The sequence below is a fragment of the Lontra canadensis genome, unplaced genomic scaffold (assembly GCF_010015895.1).
Source record: "Lontra canadensis isolate GAN:19392208 unplaced genomic scaffold, GSC_riverotter_1.0 scaffold227, whole genome shotgun sequence".
NCBI lineage: Eukaryota > Metazoa > Chordata > Mammalia > Carnivora > Mustelidae > Lontra > Lontra canadensis.
The window spans coordinates 390,627-418,039 of NW_022631221.1; the positions used below are offsets into that span (position 1 = coordinate 390,627).

General features: G+C 54.7%; 1 protein-coding gene across 2 annotated transcripts; it reads right to left on the reverse strand.

The window, feature by feature from the left end:
• Positions 1-27,413, reverse strand: PLEKHD1 (pleckstrin homology and coiled-coil domain containing D1). Of its 2 annotated transcripts, XM_032849397.1 has the most exons (14): positions 27,313-27,413; positions 27,138-27,200; positions 15,728-15,821; positions 15,303-15,392; positions 14,997-15,073; positions 14,042-14,133; positions 12,977-13,029; positions 5,362-5,456; positions 3,843-3,936; positions 2,049-2,227; positions 1,360-1,492; positions 866-1,010; positions 398-547; positions 1-171 (listed from the first exon to the last, which is right to left on the reverse strand). In XM_032849397.1, the coding sequence occupies exons 4-14, from the start codon at positions 15,339-15,341 to the stop codon at positions 2-4; spliced, it is 1,227 nt and encodes a 408-aa protein (XP_032705288.1). In that variant the 5' UTR covers positions 15,342-15,392; positions 15,728-15,821; positions 27,138-27,200; positions 27,313-27,413; the 3' UTR covers position 1. The 2 variants fall into 2 exon arrangements, with proteins under 2 accessions (XP_032705288.1, XP_032705287.1); XM_032849396.1 differs by lacking the exons at positions 27,138-27,200; positions 27,313-27,413 and adding an exon at positions 26,405-26,612.

Below are 27,413 nucleotides of genomic sequence, written 5' to 3' on the forward strand. Positions count from 1 at the left end.
ATCACTTCCCACCCCGTGGAACCACCAACGGTGCTCCTGGCTGGTTTGCCATGATGTGGTAGATGGATTCTCGGAAGCGCTGGTCCCGGCTGAGCCTCTTGGCCACCTCCTTTAGCTCCTCCATGTTGTTGGCATCCAGCTGGGAGGTCATGAAAGACTGGGACGGCTTCACTGGAGAGAGGGAGCCCGTGAGCAGCCTCCCCCCTCCGAGGGACCTCCCCAGCCCGCCACCCTCGCTCCCCACCCCACAAGCTTCTCGGCACCCACCGGAGCTCCGGGAATCCTGGAAGATGCCCGAGGCCAGGCCGGGGGAGCCAGGTCCAGGCTGCCCAGTCCGGCCTCCAAGCTGGATCAGCACTTCCCACCCTGGCAGGGGCGCGCGGACAGACGCACTCACTGTCATTCCAGGAGGTGCTGGAGCGGCGCCGGTGGAAGCGGCAGCTCTTGATGCGGCGAGTGGCCGCCTTGTGGATGTACACGGAGTTCTTCATGATGACCGGCATCTTGGCCTCCAGCTCCGCATTCCGGATGCACTCCTCGAAGAATCCTGCGGCCACAGTGCCGCTGCATCCTTCCCGCCCGGCCCCGGCCCGGCTCCCGGCTCCCGCTTCAGCCGCAAACACGCGCCTCCCCGCCCACCCGCCCGGGCAGGGCACGGAACTCCCCGCCGCGCCCCCACCCGGGTGCGAGAGCCCCAGGAAGCCTAGCCCAGGACGCGCCTGCGGCAGGAGCCTGGAGAAGAAACTCCCTCGGTAGCTCTGGACCGCCTAATGCGCCCCGGGCCCCGTGCGGCGCTCCCTGCCGGGATCCCGGCTCCGCAGGGTCTGGACTCCCGCGGGGGTTGAGCCCGAGGGCTGCGCCTTACTTTTCAGGTGGCTCACGTCAGCCCGCATCCTCTCCTCCTTCTCTTTGTTCCGCACCTTGGAGTTGAGCCCCTGTTCCAGGCTCCGCAAGGCCCCCTCTGCCTCCCGCAGACGCCTCTCCAGGTCCATGCGGACCTTCACCTCGGCCTGGGGCGGGGAGAGGGAAAACAGACAAAAAGGGGTCCTGGGGAGCAGTTGCCATCTCCGGTGGAAGCTTTCCCTGGTCACCTCCCCCCACCCCACCCATCAAGAGAGCTTGCTTGCCTCTGGACTTGGATGGAAGTTACCATATCCTGTCTAGGGTAGGCGCCCTTGACCCGATGGCCGGGACTCAGCCTCTGCACCCCAGTAGCGGGTTAGCTGCTCCCCAAGGGGTGGCTCCATCGCCTGCCCCTAGCAGGTCAGACTGGCAGAGATAATTGAGGTAGCGGCGGGGTAAGGGATGTGAGAGGGAATGTGCAAAACCGGGCAGCTGCCCGCAGGCCCTGGCCAACACCTTGAGCTCCCGCTCGGCCTGCTGCTTCTCTGCGGTCAGCTCCTGCAGCGAGTTCTGCAGGGCCTGGGACTGGGTCGAGTAGAACTCCCGCTCTTCCTCCAGGGCCCGAGAGCGCTCCTCGTTCTCCTTCATCCTGCGGGGCCGAAGGGGTGCTCAGTGCTTCCTCATGGAGGGGGCTTTCCAGTGGGAGGGCAGCCCCTCCTGGAGACCTGGCTGGAGAAGTCTGACACCCAGGCTTCCTGAGCCCCAGAACTTTCTAGGTTCTGTCACCCAGGGGATGAGAGGAGTGGTATGGACAGTGAGGGGAAGCCCCTGGCTCAGAGTCAGAAGACCAGAGGCTCGGGTCCTAGTCTTGCTAGTTCTGTGACTTCAGGAAAGTCCTATCAACCCTCCTAGGCTCAGTTTCCTCATTTGTACAAAGGAGCTATGAAGACATCCCCAGCCTGTGACAAAGCACTGTTAGATCGTCCTAATGCCTCTCCGTATGGTTCCCACCACTGCAAGAGATAATGATCAAGTCAGCTCTGGGTAGTGAAAATTTTCTTTGACTTTGCCTCATGGGGAAACTGAGTCCTAGGCAAAAGGAAGTAATTGATCTATCTGGTCAATGCCAGCTAGAACTCAAGAATGTGAGTGTGGAGTTCAAGGAACGTTATCACACTGGACTCAGGGCTTGAAGGGCCTCTCACCGCTTCTCAGCCAGGAGCTTCTCTTCCAAGAGCTGCTGCATCTTCTCCTCTATCTGCCTCAGGTTGCTGTGGAGACCCCCACTGGGAGGGGGCTGCTCACTCTGATTGGCCAGTGTCTGCAGCTGGTTCTCATTCTCTTCCAGCATCGCCAGGGTTTTCTTCTTCTCTATGGAGAGTTCCTGGCATGGAGGGAGGGAGGGAAGAGAAAAAGCCTAATCTAGGCTCTCCAACATGGCTGCCCTCATCTGCCCTTCAATTTCAGGGAGTGATGCCCTCCTCACTCAACCTTCTAGGAGAGACACCTGAAATATCTTCCTTCTTCCCTGGTGATAAAAGGTCAAGCAAGATTTCCTTAACAGAGAGGCAAGGTTACTCCTCCACCAAGGGACTCGGGGAGGAGCCCAATGCAGCTTCCAGGGAACTTGACACCTGTACAGCCGGGGCCCAAGGGCACCATGACCTTCGGGGGTCTTTATTCCTCCAAGGGCAAGTGATGGAGTGTGTTGGGCTCATGAAGAACACCCAAGAGGAGTGAGCCCAGAACAGAAGTAGACGTCTTCCCCATTTATCAGGCTGGGGTCTTGCACTACCCAAAAGTTCTGGAGTTGAAACACTCCATGAGAACCATCTATCATGATGTGAAGTGGAAAGATAAACAAATAAAAGAACCAGAAACAAAGCCCCAGTCAGCTGAGAGAAAATAGAAACCTTGCAGCCTTTAAGGCAATTCATGAATTCAGTAAACATTAGCAATGTACCAGGCTCCTGCTAGGTGCTGGGTTTGGAGAGACCTTAAGACACAGTCTAGTGAACTTCACAGTTTGGAAAACACAACCTAGTGTCCCATAACAGATGTGCAAAGTGCAGCAGGAACCCAGAGCTCAGAGCAAACCCTTGCCTGGAAGAGTCAGGGAAGCTAGGGTATGGTGATGCTGGAGTTGAGTCTTAGAAGGATGGATGAGTTCTCCAGGCAGAGAAGAGGTGGAAGGACATTCTGTGTAGAAGGAACAGCTTGGGCAAAGGTGTAGAATCTGAAAGAGCTGGGTTTCCCCAGGACACATGAGCTCAGTGGTTTGGAGGAGGGGTCAGAGTGTCTTTGTGCAAGGTGTGGAGGAGCAACCAAGGGAAAGTCAAGGAGGAGGAGCTGGGGACAGAGTTGGCATTTGGTCCTCCCCCTCACAGTTTCTGTGGTATCAAACGGAGGTAATGTGACAGTTGATTTCCCTTCATGATCAGTTTCACCCAGGAGCAGCTATGTGAATGAGCCACAAGAAGTAATTCTCCATCTGGTATAAAAATATCAACAATGGAGGCGCCTGGGTGGCTCAGTGGGTTAAAGCCTCTGCCTTGGGCTCAGGTCATGATCTCAGAGTCCTGGGATCCAGCCCCGCATCGGGCCTCTCTGCTCAGCGGGGAGCCTGCTTCCTCCTCTCTCTCTCTGCCTGCCTCTCCGTCTACTTGTGATCTCTGTCTGTCCAATAAATAAAATCTTGAAAGAAAAAGAAAAGAAAAAAAGAAATTTATTTAAAAAAATATATATATGAACACTGAAGAAGCTGGATTTCCCAAGGCCACAGTCACAGCAGGACAAATTTGAATTTGCTCCTCTGGGTCCTGCATTAGGCCTCCCGGGCTCGCTGGTCCACAGAGAAGAAATCTTTTAGATCAGCACTCCATCATGCCCCGTTCCCTTTGTGGAGAACCCTCTGGGGAAATGCTGCTGGGAAAACAGTGTTATATGGCCCAACTAACCAGCCTGGCTCCAGGCCAACCATTGGTCCAGTGGCCCCTCACCTCCAGCGTCTGCTGCAGGGACTCTGTGAGGTGCCTCAGCTCCTTCTTCTCTTGCTCCACACCCTTGAGGCATCTTGCAGTCAGCTCGAGCTCCCTGCAGGGACAGAGGGCTGGGTATGGCTGTGCCCACCTCCCCTCCTAATCCCCTCTGCACACAGAAATGCTTCTGCTTCACCTCCCGATATGGCTCAGAGGGGTCCTTGGAAGGCCAGTCCCTCTCTGTGTGGCAGGGTCCTGACAGCAGCTGTAGGGACTTGGGGCTGAAAGAAGGAGATGCCAGCCAAGTGGGGTTGAAGTCACGTGCTCCAGGTACACAGGTGTCTGTCAGATGGGATAAACCCAGGACCACCCCGCAGGCAGAGAGAAGCACTGGAGAAACCATGGCGATCCTGGCCCCACCTCCTGCCTTCTGCAGACAGAGCCTTCTAGAACCCCTACTCACTCTGAATTGGGACATGGCTGAGGCCCCTCTCTGGGGTGATAATCACCTTGTTGCAAGCCTGGGCCCCCTCAGGCATTTACTCCTGGTTTCCCTTCCTCCTGCCCAATTTCTGAAAACCTACCCATCCTTTAAGGTCCAGCTCAATCGAACCTCTCTTTTGCCCACGAGGATCACATGTATACCTTAATTCCGATGACACAGGGAGTCTGCACTGTGCCTCCTAATGGTTGATTATATATTACTGTGTTAATGTTTCCTGGGTGTGAGTCTGGTTTTCCCAACCAAATTGTAAGATCCTTCACTGTAAGATAAGAGAACTTATCTTCTATTCCAGTATCTGGCACAATTCTGAAGATAAGCAGGTGCTTGGCTGTTTACTTGTTAAGATTCTTGGAGCTTCTCCTTCCCCGCAGCCATTGTCTAACTGACTTCCTTTTATAAGGTTGTTACAAGAAAAGCCTTTCTGAGCTAACACCAATTATCAGTAGTGATGATGAGGAGGAGGGTGACAACAACCCCCACAACAGAACCCAGAGCATTAGTCTCCAAATCCATAGATAGTCCAAATTAGAGTGACCTGGAGAGCTTTTGAAAATACAGCTCTCTGGGCCCTACCTTCAAGAGATTCTCATTCTGTTACACGATTGGAATGTGCAACTGGGTGACTGGGTTTGCAAACCATACCCAGGACTAAAGATCCCAAGGGACAGAATTAGCCAGAACAAGAAGAGGGGATGTTGGGGGGTCTTGGTTAATAGCACCTCCTGTCTGCCCCTGGGTAAGGAAGGCTTGACAGAGGCTTGACAGAGGCTTGACAGAGACAAGAGGGGATTGTTGCTGGTGGGGAGGGAGCGCTGGTCTGCACCTGCCCGTGCCTCACGTCCAGTCTGTGTGGGGTCTACAGCTCCTTCTGGGCTACCCTGAGGCCTGGAGCACTGGTAAGAGAGACCCAAACCAAGCCATCATGTAGTGAGGCTCTGCTGGCCGAGAGCTCCCCAGACCTGACGGGAAACATGGGTTCTCACCCTCTGTCGGAGGCGCACCTCCCTCCCACCCCTTCCTGGGCACCACCCCCACCTTTTGATCTGCTCCTGCTCCATTTTCAGTTCCTGCACCACCTCCTCAAACTGCTGCTTCTCGGCTTCCAGCACCTGGTTCAGGCGTTCAAGCTCCTGAGGAGAACCAGAGGGGAAGAGAAGAGTCATGGGCAGTGAAGGACTCCTGAGGTCGGAACCACTGCTCTTGTCCAGGAGCCCCCTGGGATGCAGTCCAGGCCAGGCTCTATGGGATCAGACTCGGGGGCAAGTCCCAAGGAGGCTTGGTCCCACTCAGCGACACCCAGTCTCAACAAACCTAAGGTCTGTGAGGGGTTTGGCCTTATCAGACACACTGAGCTTGCTGCCGCCAGGGTTTAGAAAGTTGTTTCCCTGGGACTGGAGGTGGAGATCATTCTAGACATCTACTCTGCCAGATAACTCCTGTCGCTAACACCCTCAGGCATGCTGGCCGGCTCTCAAGTGCTAGAGGAAAAAGGGATGAGTGTCTATTCCCATCAAAGATCCCTAGAGTGCCATCTGTGAAGGGTGGCGAAGAAAAGCCATTTCCCCAAAGGCAGAAAATCAGGGCTCTTTTTTCCTCGGGGCTTCTAGAAAGCAGCCCAGTGGCTGCAACTTTCCCTGTGCTCGGCCCAAAGGGCACGGGAGAGCCAGAAAGTGCCGGGCAGGCCCCCAGGCAGGGCCAGACTTGTGCTGTCAGGAATGCTGGCCAGCACTGTCTTTTTCCAGCAAGTATGTGCCCTCCACGGGCCCCGTTTTCCCAGGCCTCACTGGCAGGTGGAATTGCAGGGTGCGCTTGGAGAGAAGCTTAGCTGTTAGCAGTTTTACGACAACTGCTTTGCTCCTCCACAGTTCACACTGCGGGAAGATAGAATTTTCTGGCACTTCAGATGCCAGCAGACCCTGGCGACGCCTCTAAGAACCAGAGAGTGAACCAATGCTCCTGAAGATAACACGCCCAAACAGTCATCTGGCTTCTCCTACCCCTCCTCCCTGCATTGGCCCCAGGTCTGTGCGATACATGCTTTTCCCACCTGAGTCCGTAACCACGGGCCCGGCCCACACTGAGTGCTGGGCAACAGTCAGAGAAACGGGAACCCATGAATCAGAGCCCTCTACAGTCAAGGGCACTTAAAAGGCGCGTTTGTCTTCGTCAGACCCTCGAATCCCTGGATCAGTTTTCCTGCCAAGAGATGGACCGGGTTCTGCTCGAGCGGCTTTCATGACAGGGAACTCGCCCCTTCAGACGGCCTGTTTCGCTCCAGAACAACCTGCTCACAGCTCTTCCTTCCGGGTTCAACCTCAGCATGGGCCCTCTCTGAAAGCTACAAATACAGATGCATTGAGGAAGGGCCCAGAATTTGCCACAAGTTTTGTGGGGTTCAGAGGAGAGGGCTGACTCTTGTTGATGGAGCAAAACTTCCCTCCAGTGCTCCTGTCGCCGCCTCTGTCCTTGGACCACGCTCTCTCCCTTCAGCATCTGCCTCCCTTGCTGGGAACTTGCTGTCCTCAGCTACCATTCCTCAGCCTTGAACCCTGAAGATCCCAGCCAGCAAAGGAAGAGCTGGGGAACGGCGCTTAGCAAAACAGAAGACTGGCAAAGCCAAGGACACAGCCAACTTGTGGACACCCTGAGTCCTCCAAGTACACCTAGGAGAAGGGGCAGCCCATTTCATCCACCTGGGCCAACTGAGCCCAAAGCTGCCTTCTCGTAACATCCATCGGCAGGTCCGGCTTCTCCCCTCAGATCAATAGAACAAGACTGATCCGTTTTCCCTTCAGGTGTTGGGGACGGCTCTTCTGTCCCCAAGTCTCCTCTCCTCCAAGCCAGATAATCCCTGCCCACCATGCTTCACTGCATTATTTCTAAATCCCCAGCTTTTGAAAAGAATGCAGGCCCCTGATTGGGAAGATTATAGTAAAGGTTCTTCCCAGTTAATTTACAGGCTCAATGCGATTTCAGTAAAAATCCCAATGAGATTTTTTTTTTTAATGGTTTCATTCATTCATGCTGCACATATTTATTGGGTGCTTAATATTGCCAAGCACCTGCCAGGCTCCGCACTGAGGATGTGAAGATGAGGAAAACCAGACACATCTCAGTTCTCACGGAGCTTCCAGCTCAAAGCAAGAATCAGAAACTAATAAAATAAGTACACACGATAATATGTTTACAAACCAAGGCCCGTGATGTGCAGGACAGGGACACAGGCCTATGGAAAGCTGCCTTGGACAAGAAGGAGGATATGACTAGTGGGGGGAGCAGAAGGTGGATAAGAGGGAAGAACATACCAGGAAGGAGGATCAGTATGTGCAAAGGCCCTTCGGAAACCTCCTGCCCCGAAAGAAGCAAGACAGACTCATACAGCTGGGCCCAGAGTGAGGGTGGGTGGGAGGAGTCTAGGCCACACAAGGCCTTGGGCTATGCTGGCGATTTGGGTCTTTTTTCCTGAGCAAGAGCAAGATTTTGGGCAAGGAGTAGGCGAAGAAGGCGGGCAACAGAATCTGACTTTCATTGTGAACTGTGACTCTGGCTACAGCATGGAGAAAAGGGATGAAGAGGGGCCTGGAGGGATACAAGGAACCCAGGTGGGAGGCCACTGCCTTAGTCCAGCAAGACCTGGTAATGTGAGCCAGAACAGGGCAGTGAAATGTAGAGAAGTGGCCAGGCGGGTTCAAGAGCTTGTGGGGGCAATGCTATCAGACCTTGGGAGAGGCATGACTCCCGGGTTTCCAGTCTGCACCAACAATGGATGGTGGTGAATTCCTTGAGATAGGGAGCTCTCGAGGACCACTAGCTCTGCTGGGGAAGATCATGAGTGCCCTTGGACTTGCTGAGTTTGCAGTACTTTTCAGACATCTGGCTGGAGATGTGACATCAACAGTTGGATATTAAGGGGCTGGAGCTCAGCAGAGAAAAGGGACTGCACCTGTCAATGGGGAGTCATTTGCACGCACACAGGAAATGAAGCCAGAGGTATGGTCTCGACTGACTTTGGATGTAGTGCAGAGAGAAGAGAGGGTATGGGATCTACTCTTAGAGATGGGCAGTACTACCTTGTAGGGTTAAAGGGAAGATCACATGAGTTAATCTATGCAAATTGTCTGCAACATAGTCAGTGCTTAATAAAGGATAGATGGTATTATAAACCAAAACTGTGTGGTATCTGTTCACGGATAGACAGCAATTCAAAGGAACAGAAAAGGGAATTCTGAAACAGGTCTTGTATGTGATAATAATTACAATGATGGATAATATTCTCTGTGAGCTTACTGTTCTAAGTACTTTACACGTATTAACTCAGTTAATCCTCATAACAGCTCTGAAAGTGGATAATATTTTTATCCTCATCTTACAGATGAGAAAAGCGGAGGTAACTAAAGGTCAAGGAAACTTGTTCCCTTTTCCCCACACCATAGCTAGTCAATGATGAAGGAAGGACTCAAACGCAGGTAGCAGCGTAGAGCAAGAAGGAAATGGTTACACACTGCTGGGGAGAGTGAAAGCTGGTACAAATTTTCTGGAAAGCAATTTGTCAATATGCATCAGGAGTCTTAAAATTTCTTGCTCAGACTCAATGATTTCCCCCATTGGAATCTCTCCTAAACAATTAGACAGCAGACCAAGAGTTAAGTGTACAGAGATGTTTGCTGTGCCATAATTTAAAATAGTGAAAACAGTCTGGGGCACCTGGGTGGCTCAGTGGGTTAAGCCTCTGCCTTTGCCTCAGGTCATGGTCTCAAGGTCCTGGGATCAAGTCCAGAGTCCGGCTCTCTGCTCAGCGGGGAGCCTGCTTCTCCCCACCTCTCTGCCTATTTGTGATCTTTCTCTCTCTCTCTCTCTCTCTGTCAAATAAATAAATAAATAATAAAATCTTAAAAAAATTAGTGAAAACAGTCTAGGTATCCAAAGACAGAAGAGTAGTTAAATGGAACATCACATTGGATGAATCGGTATGTGGTCATAAAGAATGAAGTTTTCGAAGAATGTTGAATGACATGAAAACTTGCCAAAGGTACAATGTTAATGAAGGTATCATGAAAAAGCGGGCTATAAAACCAAATATTTGGACACCTGGGTGGCTCAGTTGGTTAAGCAACTGCCTTTGGCTCAGGTCATGATCCCAATATCCCGGGATCGAGTCCCGCCTCGGGCTTCCAGCTCCATGGGAAGTCTTCCTCTGACCTTCTTCCCTCTCATGCTCTCTCTCTCACTCTCTCTCAAATAAATAAATAAAATCTTTAAAAAATAAATAAAACTGAATATCCTATTATGTTGAAAATATGTATCAGAATAATATATATATAAAAATATATAATATATATATTTATATAGGTAAATATATATATATTTAAATATTTTATCTATTTAGAGAGAAAGAGAGCACAAGCAGGTGGAGGGAGAGAATGTCAGCTAGACTCCATGCTGTGTGTGAAGCCCACTGCAGAACTCGATCTCACAACTCTGAGCTGAAACTAAGAGTCCGGATGCTTCACTGACTAAGCCGCCCAGGCGCCCCTACAATAGTATGTATTTTTAAAGACTGAAGAAAAATACCAAAATGTTGGCAGCCGTTGTCCGTTGACTGTGGGACCGAGGATCACGTTTGTTTTCTGGCTGTTCTGCAGAGAGCATGATTTCTACTGTTGACAAGAAGGTTACGGACTAATGAGGACAAAGAAATAGAAACCTCTTCCCAGTCGCTCACTTCTTTTCCACCTTTCACTTCACCTGTGTGAGTCTTAACTAAAACTGATACCCAGGTATAGCCTGAGAAGCCTGGATGACAGCAGAATCTATAAACCCGGAGCATCCAGAACCTTCTGTTCCTGCAGCCAAGAGGGTCTGAGCACTTGGAGCAACCCTGCCACAGGCTGAGGTCAGCCAAGACCTACCTGCAGCAGCTGAAGCCTGTCTACGCCGTCTAGGGCTTGTTCCTCTGACCCTGGCGCCTGACCTAAGGTGTAGGAGATCAGGGTTGGAGAGAAGTCACCCGAAGGCAAATTCCAGCTCAAGGGAAGGAAGAGCTTTCAAACAACAGAGCAATAAGGCAGAGAATAGCTCCAGAGCTTGTGAGTTACCCATGACAGAATCAGGATATCATCCATCAGGGAGGTGAGCAGAGAACCTCACCCTGAAGTGGAAGGTTCTTTCCAACACCCAGAGTCTGTTCTGACCAGGAGCAGCCTGCGTGGCAAGATGCCTGCCTAACGGGCCCTGGGCATTTCTAACTTCCCGTGCACCTGCTCACAGGCAAGGCCGAGCTCTCAGAGTTCAGCCAGAAAAGGAAAGGCAGGCAGGCTGCCCTGCTCCAGGGGATGAGAGAGATGAGGTCACAGGGAGCCAGGGACATTGGAGGGACCTGCACCCAGGGAAGGGCATGGCCTCCTGCCCCCAGGGCAGATGAGCCCCGGTGGGGCGGGGTCCACCTACACTCTCTGCTTACATGTCTAGAGTCCCAGGGTCTTTCTTCCTGATGGAGGATCGTGTGGCCCCACCACACACGGCACACACCTTGAGAGGGCCTTGGGCGTCCCTGACGCACTCTGTAACTTCTAGTCACTGAGACTCACGGCAACCCAGGAGCTGGGCACAGTCGTTAACTCATCAGAGCATCACAGATGAAGAAACTGAGGCCCCAAGGCCACGCAGTCAGTGATGGAGCTGAGACTCCAATCTGAGTCTCCTGGCCCTGGACCTTTTCCTTCTGCCCGCCCACAGCCACCTTCGCTGTGGGAATCGGCTGGGCCGGAGGGAGTCACATTCATATCTTGGGCCACAAAACCAGGGAGTTCACAGCTGTCAGGCCTCATTCCTTCAACGTGCTATGGCTTTAAGTGAGGCCGGCGTGCGGTGGGTCTCCGCTGTCCTCATTTCCTGCCTAAAGACCTAGATAGAGTGTCTAAATTTTCCTCTGGCTGACTGCTGCCCCAGATTTAGCCTCTCTGATGGATAAGTCTGTCTCTCTCCCTGCCGGTGGCTGTGTCTGTCATTCCATCCCTTCCTCTGGCTTCCTCAATTATCTGTCTCTAGGTTGCTGACAATGCACCGGAAGTCCCGCTTCTCAAAGTGACAGAACTGTGTGAAGAAAATGCCAAGAGTCTCACACAGGACCTGGATGACAGCAGGGACACAGGGAGACCCACACACCCGCCGGGTGGGAGAAGGCTCAGCGCTGTCACGAGGCCAATCCTCAAATCCACGCAATCCTAATACAAATCCCCACTGGCTTTGGGGTTTTGTTTTGTGTTTGGTTTGGTTTGGTTTTCTTTCTGTTGCTGTGCATTGACAAAGTGAGTGTCAAGTCCAGCTGGAAGGATGAGTGGGCAAGAATATCAGATACCATTTTGGGGGGGGGAGAGAAATGAGGATGAATCGTCCCAGTGGATGAAAATCAAGATGTAATGTGAAATTATAAGAATCAAAAACGCTCACTCATTGAGTCATCCTGCATTTATCAAGCTCTCATCCCTGGCCAGCTGTGGTCTGGGCCCAGGGAATACTCAGGCTGCTCCAGGGAGGTGATGCGTCCTGACTGTAGGGTCTGCCTCAGAGCCCAGGGAGGGGTGGTCAGGAAAGATGCTTGGCGAGAGGAAAGTCACAGAGGCGGGCACTGAGCCGGGGCTGACAGGCCCGGCCCCATGAGGACAAGGAAAATCAAGGGGACAAAGAGCAGTGGGCTGAATCGGACTCCCCCTGTGGGCAGGCCACTCTGTAGCCTCAGGCCTCGGACAGCTCACATGCGGGATGGGCCCCTAGTTAATAATAATCTGAGCATGATACTGACAAACATAGGTATTCACTCAGCCCTATGTGCCAAGTATTTTATATGTAACATCTCACTTAATCTTCACAGCATCCTGAGAAGATGGGTTCCATGATCTCCATTTTTCATGTAAGAATAGGGACGTTCAGAGAGGGTAGGTAACTTGTCCAAGGTTGCACAGCTAGAAGCAGTAAAGATCAAACACAGACCTAGGCAGCCTCGCTCCAAGTCTGTATTGCTAAACACTCCCCGTCTCTGACCTTCAGGCGTGCTGATGGCCCTTCGGGACAGGCAAGGCCCAAGGCTGCATGGAGATTCTAAATGAAGGGGACTTCAGTGGCTCCCTGTCCTCAATGAGGTCAGGGTCTCCCTTTCTCTACAGGCTGCCCCAGGCTAATGTCCCATTAGCTTGGCTTTTTTGGTACTTCATTGTGTCACTTAGAGAAGGAAGGAACCCCTGAAATCATCCAATGCAATCACCCCGATATGCAGAAGCCCCTCTCCAGATCACAGAGGCCATGCCAGCCTCCCGCAAAGATCACCAGTGACAAGCAGCTCGTTACCTACTGACATAGCTCATACAATTTGGGGATGACTCTCTCTAGAAAGTGGTCACCTACGCTTTTCATTTTTGTCCCTGGGCACTGGCAAGAAGAAATACACTGCTGACAAGAAGCCCGAGCCAGCCCCAAGCACTGTCACCCCATGGCCTCTCTGCTCCACCTGGCTGACTTTCCAGCGAGTTCTCTGGGGGCCTTGCTCCCCAGCATGATTCCCAAATGCCAGAAACACAGGCCAGTCTACGAAGGGGCCACCAGAGTGGGACATGCTGGGGAGGGGCAGCCGTGCCGAGCAGCCCATCGCACCTACCTCTCTCTGCTCCCTCTGAAGGCAGAGTTCTTCTGTCTCCTCCATCAGCTTGTCTGCAAAGCAAGCACGCACCCTCTTACAGAAAGCTCACTGCAGCTCCGGAGAGGAAGGGGCCGGTGCCTTCCAGGAACCTCCTTCATTCCCAGGATCTCCCAGGGAAACGGTCCGTCCTGCCATGCCCAGGCTGGCCAGAGAGCCGAGCCAGCTCCTGGGGCTGGAAGCCACCGTGCTGGCCTCAGCTGCCACCCTCCTTTCTACTCACTGTCCCTGTTTATGCATTCATAAGGCAAGGATGGCCTCATCTTCAGAAGCTCAGGTGGGTGTTTGTACCCCCCTAGAAGTGCTGTTAATTGTGCTGCTCCTCAGATCACCACCCCTCTGCACTAGTGTCTGGCGGTGGGGGAGGGCAGGTCCTGGGGGGACAGGGCTGTCTAAGGAACCAGTGCTGATGTCCCAAGTGTCTAAGGAGGTGGCAGGGGAGAGGATCCCAGGTAAAGGATCAAACCCCCAGTCTCACCTTCTTTCCCAAACAGAACATGTTGGCCAGCCAGTCACCAGCACAAGGTCAGGTTTAAAGTGAGCTGGCAGGTAGGAGGGATTAGGGGCAAATCCGGGACCTGGGGACCCACGGCAGGATAACATCAACTCCATTTATGGGGCCCATACCATGTGGGCAAGAAATAAGAACTTTCAGGCATGTTCTCATTTGCCCTGGCCCTCCGCCACCTCTGAAACCTAGGGACTATTCTCGTCTCCATTTTAAGGATGAGGACATTGAGGCTTATGGGGGCTACACTGCGTGGGGACACACAGCTGACAGAGAAGGGGCAAAGCTGTGGCCAGAGCTCAGGCTCCTGGCCACCAGGTCCTCCTGCCCCCTGTCATGCTGGCCAAAAGGACACAGGTTACAAGGTCAAAGCCTCTAGGCTTCCAGCTGGTCTGTGGCTCCCTATAGCTCGCTAAGCCCTGCCCCCGGCTCCACTGCCAAGCCCCGGCTCTAATCCCTGGCCCCAAAGTTCTTGCTACCTAGGGAGCCTCAGCTTCCGGTCCATCCCTCTAGCCAACCTAAATACTCCTGCTTCTCCTTGGCCAACTGCAGCCCCTGGGCCTCCAGGCTTTTGATCATGGCTTCTCCCAGCTGGGCATTCTTCCAAGTCCTGGGGAGGGAGGGCAGATGGGACAGAGAAGAGAAGAGAAACAAAATCGTCACAACGGAAGGCTGGCAGAGAAGGAGACTGGGCATGGTTTGCGCTCGCCCATCCCGTCTCCTCCAGAATCCCAGCCCCATTCACTCCGGCACCCATGGTTCTGGGCACGCCACCAGCATCGATCGGTTACTGTCCCTGGAGGCTGGCCCAGGCTGCGAAGTGGGCCACCGTGGACAGGGCCAGCAGCACTTGCGGAGCAGGGAAGAGATTGCTTCCCAGGCTCCTTCCACACCCTTGCGCGCCACCCCCAGGCACAGGGCCTGGTGTGGGGCCCGCTCAGTGTTATTTGTTGAACTGAAAGCATGACCCGGCGTGAACAGGCAGGTGCCAGGACAGGGGTTTATGTATAAACAGATCGTGCTAGGCTGGAGATTTCTATGATCTGGACTCTGGTTTACAAAGCACCAGCGTTAGGCTGTGCCAGGATTCACTGTGGGCTTGGGGAAGTGAGATGGGTGTCGGGAGGCAGCCAAATCCCCCGAGCGATGCTGGATTTGCTCCCAGGAGTTCAGGACAAGTGCTGTCCACGTCTGCCACCTGTGACTCCAGACAGGCCAAGCTCACTGTACTCAAAGCCCACTTAGCAGATCCCCCTGCAGATGCTCTAAACCTGGCCTGGCCTTTCTTCCCCACCCTAACCAGCATCCACAGCTCTGTTTCCAAGGAGGCCCAGCCATTTTTCTCCCTACCCTGTCCTTTCCTGGGGTCTCAGTACCCACCCAAGATCCCAGTGGAGAGGCAAGGAGATCAGGGTGGACCCAACCCATAACCATTCCCTTTCGGGACCTGTCCCCCTGCCTATGAGCACTTACACCTTCCCGGACTCCTGTAGCATCTCCAGCCACTGGGTCTGCTCAAACTCGGACTCAGCAGCCAGCAAGATGTTGCCCTGCCAGGAAGAGGAGCCACAGGTGTCCCTGAGGGGAGGCCACTCCCGGGACGTCAGAGACCACCCACAAGGCCCCAAGGGCCCAGCTCTGCTCCTCCATCACACATCCCTAGGACATGGACACCCTCCCAGGCCAGGCCACTGGACAGGCTGCCCCTAGGGAGTCTGGAGGTCCTTGGAGAGGCTGGTCTGCCCTGCTAAGTCCACGCGAAGGGGAGAGTTTACTCACATGGAAGTCCTGGTGGGAGATTTTCATGGCATAGGGCATGCTGGGTTCCTCCTTGGCCTCCACCAGGCAGCCTCCTAGGGGGATGACGCCCTGGGAAAGAACCAGAATAGGCAGCCCCCACCCCGCCCAAGTCACTCAAGGCCTCTGGGAGCCCTCAGCCAAAGCCAGGTCCTGCCCAGCACCCCAGGCTGGGAGCCAGACTGACTCCCAAAAGGAAGAGGAAGGGCTGGGGCAGGCTCTGGGGCACAGGAGGGTGGGGGCCAGCCCAGGAGAGGCAGGGAGTCTTGTGCCCCAGGAAGGATTTGTTCTCCAGACTCTCTGCTAGACCAGAGCAAGAAGAGAGAAGGTCTACCCTTACAGGATATGCTCCCCCATTGTCCCCACGAGACCCTCCCCCCTGTGGCCCTGCGGGGAGAATGCCTCACCTTAGGATGTATATTGAAGTATTTATTGCTTTCAAAGTTCTTTTTCTCGCTCTCAGAGTAGTAAAGAAGAAAGCTCTCCTTGATGATGAAAAACCTAGAGTGGGTGGTGGGAAGAAGAGGCAACCAGGAGGGAAGGCATGAGGTTTCTTGGGACAGTAAGAAGGCCTCGGAGGTCCTGCCACCCTGGGGACACCAGCTCAGACTCATCACCAACTCACATTCCCCATCTGGGCCAAGGCCTCAGCTGGCCAGTCACCCACCGAACGGCCTGGCCCTCGCCCCAGTGGGAAGCGGAAGTGGGATGCCCACAACGGGCCTCCATGTTTGGCTACCTCCCTCCTGCCACACTGGCACTCTTGGCACAGGAGGGCACCTGTAATCCTTCCCCTCTGGTATCTTCAACCCCTTGAGCCATAGCTCTAGTCGCTTAGGGTCTCCCCCAAGAGAGGGGGGAGGAGGGAAAGAAGAAAGCTTTCTCACCATTTCTGCCTCTCAGCCTCTCTTTTCTAGGAAACACAGAGCTTTGGGAGGCCTCCCTCCTTACTAACGGATTGTGTAAGATCCCAAGATGCGTCTTCTGACAAGTAATCATGAAACTGGCGATGGCATGGAATGTGGGTATGAAGGCCCACCGGCCACGTGACCTTTCCTGAGGCCGCAACTGCAGGGAGAGGGTCCCCGGGGCACCCACAGCTGCCACCTCACCTTTCCCAGGAAAGAGAAGCTCAGCTTTGTCCTGTGGTGTGAGCCCATCGCCAATCCTAGTTCTTTATTTATACCGACCCTCTTGGACCAGACAAACACCGAATGGAGCTGTGGACATCCTGCCAGTGCCCTCCTCCCCCAGGCCTCTCTGCCCATGATGGAGAAAGGACACCAATACCACCTTCTGCCCAGATGCAGGGACAGTCTGGGCCCTCCAGCACCTGACCCCTGTGGGTTTCCCGCCACTTCTGCCCTTCAGCCTCTCTGTCCAAGCCAACACTGACCTTGACCTCACCACCCCGCACCTGACTACATTTTGTACAGTCCTGCAAAGGAGATTGTGCCATCCTCCCCGGAAAGCCCTGCCTATTGCTTTTCATCTGGCATCCCCCTTCCTTGGGAACCTGCCCAGCCCACAGTGCCATCCCAGCTCCTCCTGCCCTTGCTGACTGGGTCGTGTGCTGGGCCCTTAGCGCCCGTATGCGCAGGTGTTCATCTTGTCCTGAGGGGATGCTGGGCTCCTGAGGGGCAGGGGCATGCCCTCTCTGATCCACAGGCCAAGGGAGAGGCCCCCTGCTGGTTTCTGAGAAACTTCACAGGGTACTTAAGAACACAGGCTTTGGCACCGGACAGACTTGGCATGTCCCAGCTGGGGGACCCTGGACAAGTTAGCTCACTTCTCTGAGCATCAGTTTATTGACCTGTGGAATGGGGATGATAACACCTACCCCAGAAGAGCTGGAACAGTTTAAGTGGCTATTTGCCCCGTCTCTGGTGTTTTGTTACGGCAGCCTAACAAAGACAAATAGCTCTTTCCTTCCTGACACTTCCGGAGTCCCCTCCCCACCGAGGGTACAGTGCTGTGCCAGGGACGTAGCTGGGGAGGAGGGACAACAGGTGGATGGTCACTGGCCACAATGGGCAGGGAGACAACAGGGGCTCTGGCGTCGAACAGCCCCCATCCCTCAAGCCACGATCTCAGGCAAGCTCTCAGCTTTGCTCAGCCTCCCTTTCAAAGCTTCTCTATAACATGAGGGGTGCAAATATTTGTCTCTCAGGGCCGCTGTGAAGACTCATTGCTGAGCTCCCGTTGTGTGCCAGGCACTGTACTCGGTGCTAGGGAGCGAACTGTGGGCAAGAGAGACACATAGAGCTTATAGTTGAGTATGTGTGCATGGGCGGGCAGACGGTAAGTAAGCAAGAGAGAAAGTCCACGTACCAGATACCAACAAATGCTCGGGGGAAAATAAAGTGGGATAAGTAACGGGGTGAGTGGTGGGTGGGGGTTTCGATATTAAACACGGTGCTCAGGGAGAGCCTGATCATGAAGGTGACATTTAAGAAGATGCTCCCGGCAGAGAAGCCCCAGGTGCAAAGGCCCTGAGAAGCAAGTGGGGCTCTGGAAGGAATCGTGAGGCTCACAGCATGGCTGTAGCACGACCCGATAACAGGGCCCATGAAGGGTCCACACACCATGCACACCAAGGCCAGCCTCGCGTCAGCTCTGCTCAGCTTGGTTTGGGTGGGTGTGAAGGTCAACGGAGAGGAGCCAGCATGAACCTGGAGGAGAGCGACTCCGCGGAGGGCAGGGGTGAGTATCGCCCAACAAAGGGTGCATTCGGCCAGTACACTTCCAGGTCCCAGGAGCCACCTTCATTCATAAACCTGTCTCAGTGACAGCCCTTGCTCCCACTGATGACGCCCAGCTTCCTCTCAGCAGGTGAGAGCCCAGAACCTGAGTGGCCCGGCACAGAAGGACACTTCTTCCCGTCCCTTTCTTCAAATTCCCCTTGCTCCCAGACACTCTCATTCTCACTGTGAGCCAGAGGCATCTCCTTCTGTGCCCTGTGGAGTTGGCAGACTATGCCAGGGCCGAGACGACCCCCATTATTTAGCTGTTCTCGTGTGCTGGCTCCCCTGATTAGTGTTCTGAGTGTGCCTGAGTGTTTGATCGAGGTCACAATCCTGGAAGACAGATTTGCTCCCATTTGACAGATGAGGAAACTGAGGCCCACAGCAGAAATAACGTGGGCAAAGTCACCCAGCTTGGGCAGAGATGCAGCTGGGACAGGAGCCTGCAGACCACAGTCCCTGCTCCTACTTCCCACACCGCCCCTCGTGCGGAGCCGCTTCTGCTCATGCCCGCACCAGGCAGGAAACCAGCCGGAGGCAAGAGGTGCTGAGGCTGGGGAGCCCCAGGTCAGAGCTCTGTCACGTACCAGCTGTGTGGCCAGGGCAAGTCACCTGGTCTCTCCAGGCCTCAGGTCCAAGTGTGACCGAGGACAATAATAGCACCTACATCTCTTAGGGTTTTCGGGATAAGTAAATGAGCTTGTTCACATAAAGACGTAGTATATTGTGACACATGGTAAATATTCAATAAATACTTAGTTTTATCACTGCTGTTATTATTTATTGTGGTTATAATAAATATTATTTATTATTATTTATATTTTAGGGTCTGCGGCAGGCTGCCCCGGCCTCTGTTCCCATCTCCCCTGCCACCCCACTGGCTCCTACGGGCAGCAGCCTTCCATCCAGGAACAACTTCAGGCCTGACCGGAGCTCTGTCTGCAGTCCCAGGCCTCTCCCTGGCAGCCCCGCTAGTGAGCCCCACTCCACCGGGGTGCAGCCCAGAGCGTGTGAGGGGAAGGGTCTGGTCAAGGCCACAGCCTCCTCTCTTAGGCCCTAAAGGATGGTATTTGCATGTCCAGCTAAATGATCATTTGCAAGGTGCCAGGACGCTCACTTTGGCAAGTATTTCACTGGCATTATCTTTTTCTATCTCTCACAGCGACTCTAAGAGATGGAGGTATTTGTGCTTCTGGATGCTGGTGACTTAGTGGAGGCACAGGGAGATCAAGCAGCAAGGGAGGGGTAGACTGGGAAGTCGGCTCGGTCCACTGACACAGCTGATGTTCTGGACTGTTGTGCTCTGGGATGGCCGGTCCTCATGGCTCAGCCTGACCCTCCCGATCCCTCCTGCTTGCAGTGGCTGTTTTCCTAGAACTCATCTCGGAGGACGGATGGCAAGCTCCCGGTCAGCTCAGGTCAGGAGGCATTAATGAATCACCGGGTACAGCCAAGTCCTCAGCGGGCCTCTGGGGCTTTCTGACTCCCTGCCCTCAAGGAGCTGAGAGTCGAATGAGTACAGGAGAGACCGGGTAGAAATCAATCCTTTAAAAAAACAGCTAATGCTTATCGAGCCTCTCCTTTGCACCAGGCGCTGTTCTGGTAACATCATTATGTGTGTTAACTCATTCGTTCCTCACATGAGTGAGGCAAGGTAATGAGCGCAGAGAAGTTAAGTCATATACCCTAGGTCACACGGCTGGTAAGTGAGGGAGCTGGGATGATTATAAGGCACCGGTGCCAAGCACCAGCACACCCTGGGACACTGTAAAGCACGCAGATACACGCTGACGTTGCCAGTTTGTATGAGGTACAAGAAGAGTATAGACCATAGAGAAGTGATGGTTTAGGTGTCCAGTGAAGAGAATTCTCAGAGGAGGTGACAACTGAGCAGGGTTTTGAAGGCTGAATAGGAGTATCTCAGGACTCTGGGAGGAAGGCAAAGGGAGAAATGCATTCCAGACAGAAGGAACAGCACATGTAAAGAATCATGTGTTCAAGGTCAACAAAACATGTCTGGTATTACTGGCAGATGAATAGAAAAGGGGTAGGCTGGGGTTTGGGGAAAGATAGTAGGGGGTGAGTGAAGGTCAAAGAGAGAAGCAGGGACCAGAGCAGGGTGGGGCTGCTTCTTGCTGATGAGGGCAGCTGCCGGCTTAGGTGACCAGGTGGACACCAGTGCCATCCAGTACAAACAAGGGAATCTGGGAGGGATTTCCTAAGCTTTGTCTCCACCTTTTACTCCCCTCCTCAGTGCTCTGAACACAACGAGGGCTCAACCAGAGCCTCATGGTCAACACTGGCCTCATGGTCAATCCAGTTGGAAGTGAGAGGGCAGGCAGTACACTTAGACCAACGGGTATCTTCAAAGTTGGGCAGATCCTGTTTAAGAAAGGGATCCACTCTGCTGAGCTCCTTACTCTTTGGAAAGGCAAAAGTCAAGTTTGGGAGTCAGGACCGGAAAGGGCCTTGGAGCACAGAGCGAGAGCAAGTTGGAGCCAGGGGAAATCCTGGAGGGCAGTGGGGAGGAGGTTGATGGGGGAGTGCAGAGGAGAGAGGACCCAGGGCAGATGTGACAGTCTGGGTCCTACAGTGTCAAGAGACAGTGGTGAACAATCCCATCTCCAGGGGTGGCAAGATGGGGTGTCTGGAAGCCTTGGGGGGGAAAACAGGGAGCCAGCATTCAATGAGACAGGGTTCACACTTCTGTGATTTAAATGCCTCTTCCGTCGTTTTCTTTGCCAAACCTTCTCTTCGCAAATACCTTGTGTGAAAGGTGGGTATGTCCCTGCGGGGGTGGAGAAGGTGGGTGGGGAGACGGAGGGATGAGTTGAGCTGCAGAAGACCCCTTGGGAAATAAGCGTTTGGAGCTCCCTGAGGATTACCAGAAGTCCTGGGGCAGGTGTGGGTTTCCTCAGGATGTGGGATCAGACCTCGGGTCAGTTAACTCACTCTCAAGAGGGCAGCGGGAGACCAGTAGACAGGTGAGCTACACACGGGTTACGTTTCACCGGAAGGCGGATGTCCAGCCTGGTTGCCCCTTCTTCCCTGGGCACAAACTTCCAGAATAGACCGGCACGCTGTCTCCCTTATCCCTGAGACTCTCGGGCACTGAGAACAGGTGTGTGGTGTTTGGGGCCAGGTAAATCCTAGAGCAGGGGAAGGATAGCTTGTCAGAAGTGTCCTTTTTCAGCAGTGACAGAAGGAAGGTAAGAAAGGACACAGCCCCCAGCGTACGTCCCTTTCTATTCATGCCAAGTGACCCGGTGGGCTCCGGGGACGCTTGTCCTGGCCTATGTCACTTGTGTGGACAGCAGGACAGCAAGAAACCTCGCTGTGAAGGGCACCAGGAATGACAAGTTGGAGTTTACGCAGACATCATCAAGTCCAAGGGAGTTTTCACAAATGGTAGCTCAATTCTTCAAACAATACAGTAAAGACAAGGTTACTATGTAATACCGATCGGAGTGCAGAGGCACTGGGCAGAAGTGGGCAGAGCCTGGGAGCCCCACCCCATTGTGGTACGATCAAGGGATCTCTAGAGTCCTCCACGGAACACAGCTGAAAAACCACAGCGTGACCCACCTCCACTGCAGTGGCTCGTGAGGTGAGATGGGGCAGGGCCCCTGGCCTGGCTCAGCAGCTGGTCCCCTGCTGGCCCAGACCTGAACTCCGAGCGCCGGCCTCTAAGCCTAGGTTTGCTTTCCAGCACAGCCAGAGCTGCTCTCAAAGGAAGTTGCTTTCATATTTCCAAGTCCTGAACTGCCTTCGTGGGCCCTGCTTGAGGTCTGACCCCTATTCCGGGGAGGCCCATTTTCTTTTTTTTCTAAAGATTTTATTTATTTATTTGACAGAGAGAGATCACAAGTAGGCAGAGAGGCAGGCAGAGAGAGAGGAGGAAGCAGGCTTCCCGCTGAGCAGAGAGCCGGATGCGGGGCTCAATCCCAGGACCCTGGGATCGTGACCTGAGCCGAAGGCAGAGGCTTTAACCCACTGAGCCACCCAGGTGCCCCGGGGAGGCCCATTTTCAAACAGGTCGTCAGCAGCCACGAGGCCTAGCTCCTGGGCTTGGGGGCCGAGGGAAGCACGGCTCGTTTGCACTGGTAACCGCTTCCTTTCAGAAGTCCCCGTGAGGAACCCTCCTGCACAGTTGGTGGGGATGCAATCTGGTGCAGCCACTCTGGAAAACAGCATGGAGGTTCCTCAAAAAGTTGAAAATAGAGCTACCCTATGACCCAGCAATTGCACTACTGGGTATTTACCCTAAAGATACAAACGTAGTGATCCGAAGGGGCACATGCACCCGAATGTTTATAGCAGCAATGTCTACAATAGCCAAACTATGGAAAGAACCTAGATGTCCATCAACGGATGAATGGATAAAGAAGATGTGGTATATATATACAATGGAATACAATGCAGCTATCAAAAAAATGAAATCTTGCCTTTTGCGACGACATGGATGGAACTAGAGGGTATTATGCTTAGCGAAATAAGTCAGTTGGAGAAAGACAACTATCATATGATCTCCCTGATATGAGGATGTGGAGATGCAATGTGGGGGGCTTGGGGGGTAGGAAAAGAATAAATGAAACAAGATGGGATCGGGAGGGAGACAAACCATAAGAAACTCTTAATCTCACAAACAAACTGAGGGTTTCTGGGGGAAGGGGGGTCAGGAGAGGGTGGTAGGGTTATGGACATTGGGGAGGGTCTGTGCTATGGTGAGTGCTGTGAAGTGTGTAAACCTGGCGATTCACAGACCTGTACCCCTGGGGCTAATAATACATTATATGTTTATAAAAAAAATTAAAAAAAGAAAAAAAAAGAAGTTCCCGTGAATCATCACGTGTCAGTGAAGCCGGAATGAAAGGCTGGTATTGCATTGTTTGGCTGTGAGACGGTGCCCACCTCCTTAACCTAAGGGCTCAGGGGAATCTGGATGCCACCACCTCCAAAAGGGGCAGGGGTAACAGACCGAAGGATCTGGAGAGATCCTCAGCTGCCCCCTGTCCACCTCCCACCACACTGCGGCACTAGATGAAGCCTGAAGGACCCAAGTCGATGATCAGAAGAGGAGTGCACAGTCACCTTCCAGCTGGGAGAAGACGAGCAGTAACACTACAGCTGTGCCCGTGGGACACCTCGCGCAGCCAGCTGTGCGGAGTTCTGTGTCAGCCAGAAAGCGAGACCAAGTCGCACTGCCACGAGAGCCTGAGCCTGGCGTGTGCCGCTGACATGCTAGGTCTTCCCCTCAGCCTGGGGGCCGGCTCCGCGTGGTGACATCATCGCTAGGAAACAGCACTCGGGGCCACTGATGAAACTCCCAGACCCAAATCCCTGTGGGAATAGAGTCTCCCCCAGATCTTTTTGGTACGGTGACCACAGACGATCTTTCCACACCCAGGCAGGTTATGCCCTGAGATCTGGGAAGTGGGGCCACCGTCTCACGGTTCTCCTGGCACTTAGTGGACAGTGACTCTTAGCTCGCCCCACTAGCCACCTTATATGGGGGAAAGGAGGAACCCAGGGCTCTATAGAAGGCCCTGCTGCAGGAATTGACTGGGCCCTCCTCATCAGGGGCTCGGGCCTTGGCATTTGTTCAGAAGGGTTTGGGACAGGGACTAGAGGCTGGGGAGAGGATTGAACCCTGGGAGGGCTGGCCTGCCTGTGGGTCCAGACCTGCAGCAACTGACACTGGCTGAGGCTGAGGCACTCTTGGCACCTTTCCTCCTGGTCTTTGCCAACAGCCTCTGCATCTCCACTGCTCACAGACAAGGGAGCACTGAGTCATCAACCTTACCCTCTAGACACTTCTCCCAGGTTCTCTTCTCTCTTCTAAGTAAGGTTTTGATTCCTTTCCCCTTTGGTAGCTGCTGGGGAGAAAGCGGATCCTTTAGCTTGAGGGCATCTTCCCACCCCAGGAAGGGCAGGGCTGCTCGGGTTGGGTATGGTTGGGAGGCAAAGGCCCTGAGATGGGTCCTGAGCTACTGAGCAGAAGAGGCTTTATAGAACCCAGCCGGCCACCGCTGTTTCCATCCTGCCTGTTATTGATGCTGCGGGAGCCTTTCCAGGCCCCCTCCCCTTAGCTGCCCCAGCCAGGGCATCGATCGATCGCCTTAATGGCAAGGCTCTGCAGGGGCGGGCCTAGGCTGCCCCCTCCCCAAGCCTTCCTGTGGCCACTAATTAGCTCAAGTCCAGACTCCATTTCACAAATGGGGAACTGGGGCCCAGGGGGCCCTGCGGGGAAGCAAGAGGGGGCTAAGCTTAGCATCAGGTCTCCTCCACCCCCAAACAGCAGGTAGGCTGTTAGTTGTTTCCTGAACCCCAGGGGAGGGGGACTCTTTGTAAAGTGGCAGCTCCAGAATTCCTATAAAAGAAGGTAACAGAGGTGACAGCCCCCTCAGAAGGAGGCTGGCGGACTTAAGCTGAAGCTGTATTTACAGAGCACACGCTGTTCGGTTTTTGGAGCAGCTGTGGGGGCTGCTGATGGAGAGTATGGGGTGGGTGGGGGGAGCTAAAGCTTCCCAGGCCTCCCTTGGCGCCCCCAATGGGCTTTGAGCTGGGATCCTTTGCCCCTGACACCTCCTAACCCTGAAAACAACTGTGGGTACAGGGCCTGGGTCCCCACCACTGTGAGGGGGGCTAGGAGATAGAGCCTGGGGTTCACAGGCCTCTAGTATTTACTAAAGATGTGATCAAGTGCAAGGGGCTGGCAAGAAAGGTCTTGGAGGATGAGACCCAGACTCAGGGCAGGAGCCAGACCGGATGGGGTGGGACCAGTAGTTGCGGGGAGAAACGAAGGCAGAATAGAGGGGCATGGGGGTCACTGCGATGATGGTACTTGAATTTACAAGCAACCTTCCCACTCCCTTTCCCCACCAGGGTGCCCTGCTAAAGACCAGGAACTGCTCCTTAGCCCAACCTTGGAAGCCCCCCAGAAGATGCCCTCCGCGTTGCCCCGGGCCTCCGTTTAGGGGATGAGAGAGAAGTTTTATTTTGGAGGAATGAGAGAAACCTAGCTCCCACTCAATCCCAGAGAGAAACCTGGCAGAACCAACAAAGGCAGGCGAAACCAGCTCCGTGAATCATGAAACACCTTCCATGGATCCTTTTGTTCTACGGGTCTTATAGAAATATTATATTACTCATCAAAACAGAACATCAGAACCAACCACTGCCACATCTCTGCGATCTGTGATTCTGGGATATCTGAGGCCCTGCTCCAGGACAGACTCCCGGGGAGATGGGAAAGAGAGTCTGGACACACTCCTCCTTTCCCTGCAGGGTCACACCTCCAGGGAGAGGCTGGATCAGGGTCTGAGCTCTAGCGACCATTCTAATAGCAAATCTCAGAACTGAGATTGGCTTGAGGGTGGAAACTGTCCAGAAGATGGCCCATTGTTCCTGCAGCCAGCGCGGGGAGCTTCCCGCAAGTTCAGGGCTATGAGGCATCCCTCCAATACCTCCCTCCTGTAAGAAGCCCCTTCCTCCTGGACCTCCTGGGCCCCTTTGTAAGTGGAAAGTGGCTACTGCCTGGCATCTGGGGAGTCCCCTCTGAGTTGTGGACAGGGAAGCCTGCACTGAAAGCCAGGGCTGGGGCTGCTCTGACCCCCTTTAGCACCCCTTCCTACAGATTGATCCCTGGGACAGGACCTCCATCCTCTCCCCTGCCCCCTCAGTCTCCGCGCATCTCTGCCTCAGCTCAGTTCCTCCTCTCGGGCTTCTGTGCCGGAGCACTGCAGACTTTTCCCTAAGGTTCAGATTTCTAAAAATCAGTTCAAGGGAGAGTTGGAGGTGTTGCCACATGACTGCCACCAAGGGCAGGCACAGACCTTTCCTCACCCTTCCTCTCTCTCCTGGCGGAGTCTTTCAGAAGCCCACGGTGGAGCTAGCACAGGGTGAAGTGCGGGAGAGGAGGGCTTGTGGAGATGATGGGATTGTCCGTGGGGATCCCAGGAGGATATCTTTGAATGGCTATCTTTCCCTCCCAGGCAGAGTCTGACCTAACCTGACCCAGATGGGCACTTACCACGGCCATGACCTCTTCGGCCCATGCCCCACCTCCCCACTCAGACTTAGATGCATTCCATAGAGGAATCCCCGGCGTCCCCGGGCCAGTGGTACCACCCCAGGTGGGCCAGCACTCCGACAGGGATGGCCCGGGTCCCAGCTGAGATCCACATCTTCCAGGGACAGCCAAGGTAGGAGTGAGATAGGGCGAGGCCAAGGTCACCAAGGAAGTCAGAGACCGACGGTAATAGCGAGAATGGTACAGGGTTCTCAGGCCCCGGGCTCCCTCCCCAGGCGGTTCTCACCGGGCGCAGGAGGCGCACTCACCGCCGGGACCACTTGGCCGACGGCCTCCCGAAGGGCCGCTTCCACAGCACACCGTAGAGCTGCACTTTGGTGCTGATGTCCAGCGCGTCCGAGTCAGTCTGCTCCAGGGACGGCGAGGGCGACACCGAGTTGGACTTGGACGTGAACATCCTGCCTCCGCGGGGCTGCCCCGGGCCGGCCCCACCCACTCCCCGGGGCTGGCACAGACTGGGGGCTCCCGGCGAGGGCGGGCGCGCGACGGAGGGCTACGGGGAGGTGGCGTCGGCGCGCCGCTCCGGGCGCCGTCGGGGCGCGTTCCAGCCGGCAAAGGCGCCGAGCCGCCCCGGCCAGGACCCGCTGCCCGAAAGCGCGCGGGGCGGGAAGCGCGGCGCCGAAGGGTCGCGGGGCGCGCAGCCTGCGCCTTGGACTCGCGGCTGGGGCGGGCCCGGCGGGAACTCGGCGGGGAGGGCGGCTCAGCCTCCTGCCGGCAGCATCTCCCTCCAGCTCCCCGCGACAGTCCCAATTCTGGTGGCCCCGATTGGCTGGGAGGGGCAGGTGAGCTAGCTGGAGGCCGACCGCGAGCGCCAATCAGTGCGGGCGCCGGCTGGAGGGCCGGGCTCCGCGCGCCCGGAAGGTCCCCGCGGGTCGCTCGGCCGGGATGCGGCCTCTGCGTTTCCCCACCCCCACCCCTCGCGCCCCGCTCTACCCCGCACCGCCACCTCCTGTTCCCTCCGGCGTGCGGGCAGGGCCTCACCGAAGTTGGGAAGTCGTGTGCTTTGTAATGTGCTTGGGTCACTCCTGCAGACACCTTCTCGAGCTGGGTAGAGGAGAGCAAGGGGCAAGGGTTTGGTGTTAGACAGCAGGGCTTGGAACCCCAGCTGAGTCCTCACGCTGCTCCGAGGAGCTGCGGAGAGCCTTGCTTCTCTCACCTGTAAAGCGGAGATGCCAGTGCCTCCTCGGGCTGGGCGCGGGCCAGGTAAGAATTCCGTAAGTGCCCGAAGCGCCCGCAGGGAGAGCAGGCTCCCAGCCC

Excerpts from the sequence above, each read along its gene's own strand:
- PLEKHD1 (XM_032849396.1), bottom strand. The coding sequence starts at position 26,553 with ATGTTCACGTCCAAGTCCAACTCGGTGTCGCCCTCGCCGTCCCTGGAG. Across the intron at positions 15,822-26,404 it reads TCGGCCAAGTGGTCCCGGCG|GTTTTTCATCATCAAGGAGA; the intron begins GTGAGTGCGCCT and ends CACCCACTCTAG. Across the intron at positions 548-865 it reads TGACGTGAGCCACCTGAAAA|GATTCTTCGAGGAGTGCATC; the intron begins GTAAGGCGCAGC and ends CTGTGGCCGCAG.